Below are 11125 nucleotides of genomic sequence, written 5' to 3' on the forward strand. Positions count from 1 at the left end.
TGAAAAACAAACTTACTATTTAGCTCTAGGCGACCGTAGGCTCGTTGGATGTATTTTTAATCACAAACATCGCGGCCATTTCAGAATGGGAACATCTTCTTTTTTCGCGAAAGAGAAAAAATAACAATTATGCCTGTTACAGTACAAGAAAGAAGTTCATCTTGGGCTAATAAGGAAACTCTAATGGTAAAGAAGCAAAACCAAAAACGGAATAGAGCATCCAGGGAAACGTAAGAGGAACTGCACTAGGTACAGTAGAGGAGCAGAAGGGTGAAGATAAAGATCACAATAATTTTACTGGAGCACAGTAAGGAAGGACATGGTATCGGTAATGGTGCCGCAGACGAGAGCTAAGAAGCTCATCCCTGCAGGCGGCCAAGCGTAGTGAAAGCGACTTGGGCTGAGTGGGTGCCCGTGCCTCTTGCTGCCTCACTCCAAGCACACGGAAAGGGAGGGGATGGGTGTGGGAAATGCTGAGTTTGTTTTCGGAGGGTAGAGGAGGGCTCCAAACGTGAAGCGGGCGGGAGATACCTAAAAATACTAATGAAGTACATGAAATTAAGTGAGCTAAAATAAAAAGAGTGCAATGCACTGAGATGTATATACAGCGCTGTGAATCATATCCCGCATTGCACGTTAGGCTGCACAGGATTGTGAAAGTGCAATTCAAAACACACAGTTTCACTGCAAGTTACGAGAACAGAAGTTTTGTCAGCATCCAATGCAAACAAGCATGAATGGCGTGAAGCGAGCCCTGCAAGAGGCTTTGGAGGTAGCAGCCACCATTTTGCGGGATCACCAGCTGCAATGCAAGCTGCAATGAAGCAAACAAGCATTTAACATGAATGCTGCTCTCGGAGGGAGAGGTTATGGTTCAGCGGTGAGAGCTGCCGACTCGGGAGCTGAGGACCAGTCTTTGAGCCTTGTTGTCGGCTCAACATACGCAATTATTAGCAAATACTTGATATTAACAAGAAAATTATACGTGTGCGCTTGCCTGGAAGTACGGGAATTACAAATAAACGGCCGCAATTATTAGCAAATACAAAAAATATACGTGCGCTCGTTTGCCTTGAAGTACGGGAAACACACAAAGTCTGTCAATATCAGCGCTCGAAAAAAAATGAAGCTGACGAGGAGGGAGTGGGAGGGGGTAGGGGAGGGGATTCATGAGAGGGGGGAGTGAGAGCAGAGAGAGAGGGGCTGGAGAAGCATTGTAAGACTTAATGAGCCATTACAAAAGCCAGATGGCTCATGTGCACGTTCACACACGCGTTCCCGCAGGCTGGAGGCCGAGAAAAGCCTTTGGTTGCACTTTTAAAAGCCAGTTACTAAATATCTTTCCGGTCAGCGCATGCGCTGGCTCAGGCGAGATGTGAAAAGGAGCATTTGTGATCGCAAAATAAGTTTTTCTTATGTATGGATCTCATGTTAGCAGCTGAAAAATGTTTACAGACCTCTAAAATCAGATTCTGAAGGGTTACCGAATTACAGTTTGGAAGGGCTGTTTGTGTGTGTCTCTTCGAAATTGCTATTCTGGTAACATGTGGGCAAACCATTGAAAAGTTACTCCCTCCCATGTTGGGATGGTAAATGATTTTCAAAAACAAAGGGGTTTCCTTTTCACTCAGAGACTACTGCCATTTCTGGGGAAAACGTTAAAAAAAAAAAAAAAAGCACTACCATTTCCTTTAAGGAAATCAGGAAGCTTTCATAAAGAAGTATATTGATGAGAGCTCGCAGGTGCATGATTTACAATCTCTCATCTGATAGATCTTTCAAATTGAGACGCAAAGGGGGTTAGCAATAATAAGCAAATCAACTTTTTGTGAAGCCCATTTGCCCCACAATGAGGACCAGGAATCACTAATTGAAGTTAAGTAGTTTTATTGCCAATTAATAAGCAGACCAGTATATATGCATATCAAGAGAATAATAAAAAGATACCAATAGGTTCAGTCTCAGTAGAATAAAATCTGAAATAATCACAGTAAAACAAAAACTGAGAAATAGGAATAGGTGTTACTTTAAGAAACTCTGATTTCCTCTCCTAAACATGAATACGTTCTAAGTCATCTAATCAAGGTTTTAAGTTTAGAATAACGATGGTTCACACATTAGGGTCACCAGGAAATTCGGAAGTGCAAGAAGGTGTCAGCATAGTAAAGACTCCAGTAGAGTCTTCCAGAATTGGAATAAGTGTTTAGCATGAAGCTTCATACTTGCAAGAAAAAAGGAAACGGAGGCCTGTCCCCTCAAAGTTAAAGGGAATCTGCTCTCACTTCTAACGGTGTGCACACTAACTGAAACAAACAAACTATAGCAACATTCATATCTCTTCCCACCACACAAGGAACCAATCGTTTCACTTCTAAGGGTATACATCAACCATCAATAAATCTTTATTCGGTAGATAAAATCCCCAGAAAAGAATGCAAATCCATGATAATAAAATCATATACATAGATAACAATAAGATCAGACAGTACACCTACTTATAAAAACATGAAGCGCATAAAACAATCAGGTCTCTTTTCCCTGGATGCACACACAGCCCGTAAAAAGGATAACACTGGGAAAGTCACCGGCACTGTGGGTAGCATCTGTAAATACATCAGGGCGCGCCTTACTTGTTTAAAATGCATTGATTTTATCAAAGGGATTAAAAAACGCTTCCTCGGCCAACTGAAGTAGGAGCAGAACATTATAAAATGGAGCAAATCCTGCGGAGGCACATTGTCACAGCCGCAGGGTGCCCTTCCCTCAGGCCGAATCCACCCACGCGGGGATGCCAAAAGATGATGCAATTGATTAAACCTAAACCTTCCCAGTAAAAACCTGTCATGGTGTGAGCGAACCAAGCCCAGGTATGGCTCCATCCCCTGTACAGTTTTTAGAAGCATGTGGCCTCTTAACTATTGGCTTTGAAGTTCTTAGCTTTCTCTCTCCAAAAGGGAGCATTCTAGGAACAATCTTTTAACACTCCCCAACACGTGGGCAGAGAGAGCAGTTGGATTCATAAAAATATCAGGCCTACCTAGAGAAAAAAGGATGCCTGAACATGAGCAATTCATGGAATACTAATTACACGGTCCAGAGACAGACAGTCCTCAAGAATCAAGCGACTTAACTTCAGCTCCTCTCTACTCCAAATCTTAATCCAACACAGGAGCTGGTTTAGGACGACTGCGGCTGAGATATAATCAAGCCACAATTCCGCGTGCACAGAAATCGCTGGGGGGCCTGGGTATATTTGCGCAGAAAGTTGTTGTCCAAGTCTGAATCCTATCCTCCTCATTGTACCCCCAAAACACACTGCCATAGTGCAACTGTGCAATACACTTTACTTGATACATTTTTAAAAGGTCCCTTGGTGCCCTGGACCCAAGCCTATTTGCAAAACTAAAAAACGCCCGTAGTTTTTACGGACTCTGATTTTTTGGACTCCACCAGGGGTTTCCAACAATTTTTAATGTCTAATAAAACTCCAAGATAAGAAAAGGCCTTGACTTTGGCCAAAGTAAAATTGGATACCTTAAAGGTCTTGCTACTAGTGGATATGGGGCCTAGTACCATTACATAGGACTTTGAGAAATTAACAGAGAGGTCCAGGAGTCCCCTTAAAGACACATACTTGGCCAGCAGCAAGTCCAACCCCTGTGCGGTCTGAGTCATCAGGACTGCTTCGTCCGTATATAGCAAAACGGAAAGAAATCTGTTCCTAATCTTAGGGCAGTCAGCCGATACCGATAGGAGAGTGGACTCTAACCTGTTCACATACAGAGTGAATAAAAAAGGTGCTAGTATGCACCACTGGCAATCTACATGGCTTGTTAAAAATTATTGAGTACATGCTTCTCTTTGATAAAAATGCACCGAGGCTGAGGTCGATGAATGCAGATCAGATAATAATGCTACAATACTAGGATCAACTCCCAACTCACTGAGCAAAGTCCACAATTTTGCACGGTTCACCCCGTCAAAAGCAGACGTCAGGTCTATAAATGCGAGATGTAGAGATTCAGACCGGGCCACCGTATATTTGATGATAATTAAATGAAGGTTGAGGCATTGATCTGCAGTCGACCTCCCCACCCTAAATTCATATTAGACGTCACTCAAAATATTATTCTTTTCTGCCCAGTCAGCTAGCCTATCTAAAATCGCCCTCCCAGAACCTTGACCCTAGCGTCCAACTGTGAAATAGGCCGATAGCATTGTGGATTCTCTTTGTCCCCCTTCTTAAATATGGGGACGATCACGCCAGTAGACCAAGAGGGTAGCAACTCCTCCTTTGCTGCTGCATTCAAGACCTGCGTTAATAAAGAGGCCCAAACCTAAATATTAGCTTTAAACAAATCTGGTGGTGTACTATCTGGGCCAAGGGACTTGTTTCTGGACAAGGCAATAATCCCTTGTTGGATTTCATCCAATGTGAAAACCACTTGATTGCCAGTTTTCACAGATGCCCCAGGATATTTACCACCCCCTCCACCCCCAAGGTTATAAATACCCTCAAAATGAGCCACCCACTGTTGCTCCGGGATATGATGACATAAAAGCGAGCCAGGGCCCTCAGAAAAACAAGGCCTATTTACAACACCAAAAAAGGCAACTATCCCTGTTTTCACAGGCTTGGTATGCATTTGCAACATCACTTGAATTTCCCATCCCACAGAACTTGGACAGTCTGCAATCTTGAACATTCTCCATTCCTGATACACGGTGATTAGGAGGCCTCATTTGCTCATGAAGTCTTCACTTTTCTTGCCAAGATTTCTCTTTGCAGGCCTTACTATCAATAAACTAAAACATACAATATTCCGACCTCTAGCTAATGAAATAATGAGAACGCATCTGCAAAAGAAAGAACACGTTGACCAACAAAATACACTTAAAAATTAAGGTCTTTAGTCAGGCTGACTTTACCTAAACTTGTAAAAGTGCACTTGAAATACATGGTTATACTTGGGCACATGAAACTCAAGAGCAAATGCAATCGTGAGTAAAAGCATACATGATTATACTTTCAAATATGATTTTCAGAATATATGCAAATGTGACAAAGTATAAATGCAGACATGAATACAGAATACATGTCTTCATGTTAAACTGAACATTAGTGCACCCTTTTGTAAAACTCTTGCTTCTACAATGTGTTTAAATGTTCTCTGTTAGAAATGGGATTTCTGATTGGTTAAGGCTTGCGCCAAAGCCAGGCAGAGACCACCATTCTAGTCAGGGCAAGGGAGTTACACGCCAAAGATAACCCCTGCTCACCCCCTTGGTAGCTTGGCACGAGCAGTCAAGCTTAGCCCGGAGGCAATGTGTAAAGCGTTTGCGCACGCACACAGCCACAACATCCCAGGCACACCACAAAAGGAACTCCACACAAGGTTATATCAAAAATAGCCTTTGTATTCTCATAACACATTAGAATAGTACTCACATAATATACATGGTGCCACCTGGCACTTGGTCATATTTACAAGGGAATATTTACACGTGACAGGGCCCACTGGACCACTGTCAAAACCATCACAAAGCGAACTTAGTAAAAGTAAGACATATCATAAATGTACAACCAGTAATCACTGGTAACCACTGCACTCAGCATCAGCCTGTAACATAAACCACATTATGCACAGTATCACATTAGGCGCCAAACACATGATACACCAACCTCATCAGTCTAACATTTTACACCCTAATCTCCTAAGCATCACTCACATTAGGGGGATACTCACAGTAGGAAATTATCTCACTGGCATAAACACATTACGCACATTATCTCATCCCCAAACGCATTTAGAGGCATGAATCACAGTAAAGCATCACATTACCTAATATCATGTACATCACTGACCCCTTGGCCTACTGGCCTTCCCAAAGGGGCTCAAACGCCCTGTGTCCAGAATGTCAGGGCTGCTGCCTATGCAGCGGAATCAAAAGTGCGCCATTGCACTAGGGCAAAGGAGTGCATCTCACTCCTATCTCTCTCAAAGGTGCCCCCAAAGGAAGGATGGCCTAAACGTTGCAGCTGCCCACTACTTGCTGGGCAGCTGTGAATATCAAATGAGGCCTGGCACCATTGTGCCCTCCTGGTGGGTCCCCACTGGGACTCTCATATTAACTCTGCCCAAAACGTTGCAGCTGCCCACGCTGGTGCCCTCTGGACCCCCACGTGGCACTAAACACATGCCCCCATCGCTGGGGCGGCCCGCTCTCTTGCGGGATCGCCCAGGCACCGACAATGTGCCTCAAAATGCCCCCCCAGTCACTGGGGCCCTCTGCATGAAATCACCCCCTCGGTGCAGCTGCCCTCTGCGAGCGGGGCAGCTGGGGTGAAAAACTCTATGGCGCTTGGGCACCTTTGTGCCCTCACGTGGGCGCGGCATGGGCTTTGCAAACAAAAGATGCCCCACCGTTGGAACGGCCCGCAACTGCGGGCCCGCACAGCAAATCGGCACCTTGTGCCTGCATCTGGCCTAACACCCAGCCGTCTCAACTCACTGGCTCTTGGCGGGGGGGGAAGACTCCTCATTCCGGCACTTGTCCAGCGTGGGGTGGGCTCCCTCCTGGACTCTCTTCCTCCTTCACCCGGGCCCCCCCTGGGACCCGGGACTTCGGCATCTGCAAGGACAGCGCCAGCGCGGGGCTTCCCTTCCTCATGGGAGCCCCGCTCTGCGGCCTCTGCCGCCTCGCTAGACTTCCTCCTTCTCGCAGCCCGCGGGGCTTCCCTTTGCACACAGAAGTCCCTCGCGAGCAGACTCCACCTCCGTCCCCCCTCTTCCGCTCGTTGGGTCACCGGGGCTCCCAACAGCTCACGGGAGTCCCAGGCAGCAGCCAGACATCGCTTGGCCGGCTCCTCTCTCCCGTGGGGCGTGCGCTGGACTTGCTTCGCAAAACCGGACGTCCCACCCGCCGTCAGGCACCATGTTGCCTGACTTCTTCCGGGCCGCGGCGGTGATCTTTTCCTCTGCAAAATGAGGGGTAGGATCCCTCGTTAAGCAGGCACATGCGGGGTGGGCACCTGTCATGAAAATAGAGTAAATAAAATGCGGCCATGACGCGGGGTGGGCACCCGCTACGAAATCAGCAAAAGCGGGGGAATCCGTACGTCGGGATTCCCTCAAGATAGGCGGTAGCTCCGCGCTGCGAAGCTTCCTCTCGTCTCTTCCCCTGAGCAATTACAATCTAGCGCTCCCCAGGCGCTAGGCACCACAGCTCCTTGGCAAAGGTCCTGTAGTAAAAAGCATTGGTCCAGCAAGAAGTTCCTTTAGGGCTCAAGGGCAATGCAGGGCCCAGGGAGGCAAGCCCTCATGGCAGCCCTCCCTGGGCCCCAGCAGCAGCACGCCCCCAGCAGGATCAACACTAAATACAGAACAAAATTATGGGGTCACAGCCCCTTCTTTTATACACCCTTTCTTCTTTGTGTCACAGCACAGGGCTTGGGGATACTAGTCAGAACTAGTTTACGGGGGATTTGGAGCACTTTGTTTGCCAAGCTCCTCTTCCCCCTTTTTAGGTGGGGGGCTCGCCATCAGACACACCACAGGGGGGCAGAGCCAGCATTCACCAGGGAAGCACCTTCCTATTCAGAGTCTGGGGATTACCCCTCCCACCACTCTTACTCCAGGTGTCCCATTCAGCTCAGCGCTGACTCACCCTGCCCCTCCTGGTGCCACCCACACCTCTCAGCTCCTGTCAATTACAAGCAAGACATGCAATTCACATCAGGCAGGCAGACACATAGCACATAGAAATGCCAACTTCTAAAAGTGGCATTTCTCCACCAGTCACCATAAATCTGCGCACACCATTGCGCAGCATTTATCCTCACGAGTTCATACATACTAAACTCGACCCTGCACTCCTCTCATATCAGGAATTACCAAGGACACACTTGTCCCCCATGCATTCCTATGGGAGGGCAGGCCACTCTCACCACACATACACAGAGAGCGCACGGACTTTACACTGGACCCCAGTGCTAAAGTGCCCAGAGGCCTAAAACCACTACCACCATGTCAGAGCTTAAGGCAAAAAGTTCAGGGGTGAACCTGCTACAAAGGGCCAAGTCCAACATTTACATTTATATAAAATGTTATGGCACAGAGTAAATATAGTGTATCATGTAGGTACATAAGGGCATTTCTGTGACGTGGAAGGGTGAAGTCTAAATTATGCTACTCCATTGGAATGTAATCACAGACATGGTTGTCTGTTATACCCTTGCAAGACACCATCTCTCTCATTATATCCACTAGTAATGAGTCGCAATGTTTGAACCACACAATGAATATTAATTAGGTAGTTTGGTTTGCAAAATTTCAATTTGGTCACAAAACTTCTGGTTGCAAGTTTAAACCAGCATAACTGTGCATTCAGCCAAAATTCTTATGTAACTAAAGCTGTAATTGGTCAGGGTATAAACAATGGCAGAAAGGCAGTGGGGTGCATATTGCTACGAGCACAAAAAAGGTAAACATTTTAGGGTGGGCAATATACAGGGAAAAAAAGAAAAGGGCAATGAATGTGAACTGAAGGATGAATTCAGGGGTTACCCCAGTTTTACAGAAAAGGTACAAAAATAAACACTAAACAAACTTAAAAGAACTCCCAGTCTTTGGTTTTCATCATAACCTCTTTTTGGTATTGTTACCTGCAACCAGCTACGACCACAGGCCAGAGCATCAGTCCTCCTTCTCACATCACACCCAAGGAAAGAGGGAGACTTTCAATCAGTGATTGAATACAGAAACCGAGGAAGATCTGTCTTTCAGTGTTTGTGGATTCTTTCCCCAATACCTTATCCCACATCCATGTTACTGAATGTATCAGCAAGTGACTGAGTCTCTTCTTGTCTTTCTTTGCAGGTATTTCATCACGCATAAGCCAAACAAGACCTGGCAGCAAGTGTTTTGGTTTTCCATCAGCATTGCCATAAACAATGCGTATATTCTCTACAAAATGTCCGATGCATATAGTGTGAAGAAGTACAGCAGGTCACAGTTTGGAGACAGACTAGTAAAAGAGCTGCTGGGCCTGGAAGACACATCACCATGCCATTGATGCACAGCCCCTTCCAGCTTGGGCACGTACGAAGAGACCTGGAAGAGGAATCCGAACCAGCAGCCAGCGACCTCAACCCTGCCTGTGATGCCCTGTGGAGAACTGGCCTAGCAATCCATATTGGGTGGAGGGAGGGGATGCTTTGGGGCACACAGGAAAGGAAGGGAGAGATAAAGAGGAATGAGCAATTTACTTTTCACAAGAGGAGGAATTCACAAAGAAAACTTTCAGAAAAGAAAGAGAAAGACTGAAGCAAAAATGTAATGTATGCAGAATTCAGAAGGTCTTGCTTGATTGAAGGACCCTAACAAGGCATATCGGTTATTCATGATGTCCACCACATGCTGAAGAACCATATTATTGCGACGTTTTCGTTTTCAGACTCGTCTTGGTCATGCTTTCATCTTGCACTTTTCATTTACTATTTTATAATTTTCACATAAGAAATCTATCACAAGTGGTGATACAATCAATCGCACTAGAAAAGAGAAACATGGAGTTAGAGACTACAGAATTGTTTCAGAATTGCACACAAGTGATCTCTAGGAAAGACCGTGATGTAGGAGGAAGCGTAGCAGTCATAGTCGAGAATTATAAAACAATATATACACGTGTCGAAGTTATTTTTTGTGTAATGAACAATGTTGATGGACAGAGCACTATGTATTCTGGTGAGAAGGGTATTGCTGCCACATTTTGCAGATTTGGGGGATGCATTAACATACTCAATACTGTATATAAACTTTGATTATGCAGAATTTTACAAAGTTGCTGAAGGATTGCATCATATTCTCAGAGTCCTAAGACTGCTAGAAGCAAGGATGTCAGTGGCTTTTGCAAGGCCAGGGACAAAAATAATCCAGTTAGGCCTATGTTTATGGTGCCATATAGAGGTTTAAACAATGTTAGTTGCCATGAATAAACAGGATAGGTTTGCTTCAAAATCCATAAATAGATTTTGAAGCAGGAGTGCAGGTCCCTTGAAAAAAATGAGAGGCCTGGGGAATAATACCCTCTCTGACCCCTTTCCCCTTTCCTGATAGGCCTAAGTAGAGGTGACATATCAAAATCTAGGATTGATCCTCCACCTGAACCTACAGATAAAGAGGATTTTTAAAGAGCCCCGCCCATTGAGTGTGTTTTATAAATGAATCTCATCCTTCCATTAGAAGTCTTGAAATCCTCAGTCACCCCTCCTTTTGTGGTACAAATTCCTTTATGCAAAGAGTTTAAAATGGACATAGAACCTAAGCCACTTAAATGTAATTTCTGGTAGAGGTTTACCTTACTGGATCCCAGTGACAAGTAATGTATTTTTTCTATTGGATAGGCAAGAGACCTCGACATGAGAAGGGGTGCACAGTTGGGGTGGAGGGCAACTATGGAATACGAGGGATCAGTCCTTCCTATTCACTTATTGTCACACTATTAATTTCAGTACCTGATATTCTCTATAATGTTATTAAAAGGCAGCTTCACCTCTCTCTTGTGTAAAGTGGTTTTAGCTTATTGCAGTGATTGTACTACTGTCAGCTTCACAGCCACATGCCACATTCTCTGTGGCCTAGGGAACCACCCCAGTGCATCTGATGCACACTTTGCATGTTTTTTTAAATATAATTTTCTTGCACCAGGGGCTACATCTACCTCCCATTAGACTGTCATCCCAAGGTGATCCCTACAACAGGCTGCCATTTTCATTCCCAGAGCAGCAAGCAACGGTACGACTACAAGCGTCTCTGCAAATCCCTGTGGCCACCAGACTATATTGTACATAATATCTTGGCTCATACACAGACACGAGAACAAAGAGTGTACTGTTCCAAAGTGGGGAACTAGGTCAAGAAGGTGGTTAACGGAGGGGCCCAGGGTAGGATGGCAGCCCATTTGCGCTCCGGTAAGCATTGATGGCCCACTTATTAGAGCACGCGTTGTTTGGTCCGATTGGGACCGTTCCTTCTCGATTTCCCAGGTCTACCCCGAGGAGATGTTCTGAATGTCTATGGAAAGTATACTTAAACACACAGGGCATGGTGCATATACTTTCTAT

The 11125-nt window shown here is 45.4% G+C and overlaps 1 protein-coding gene across 1 annotated transcript in view; it reads left to right on the plus strand.

Annotated features, from left to right (window-relative positions):
• The window catches only part of PGBD5 (piggyBac transposable element derived 5), a 663155-nt gene extending 652596 nt beyond the window's left edge, over positions 1 to 10559 (plus strand). The window contains exon 7 of the mRNA XM_085612017.1: positions 8880 to 10559. Within this exon, the coding sequence (XP_085468143.1) occupies positions 8880 to 9075 (196 nt within the window). The 3' untranslated portion in view covers positions 9076 to 10559. The remainder of the gene's footprint in view (positions 1 to 8879) is intronic.
• Positions 10560 to 11125: the final 566 nt, after the last annotated feature.

The sequence above is a fragment of the Triturus cristatus genome, chromosome 6 (assembly GCF_964204655.1).
Source record: "Triturus cristatus chromosome 6, aTriCri1.1, whole genome shotgun sequence".
Classification (NCBI taxonomy): Eukaryota; Metazoa; Chordata; class Amphibia; order Caudata; family Salamandridae; genus Triturus; species Triturus cristatus.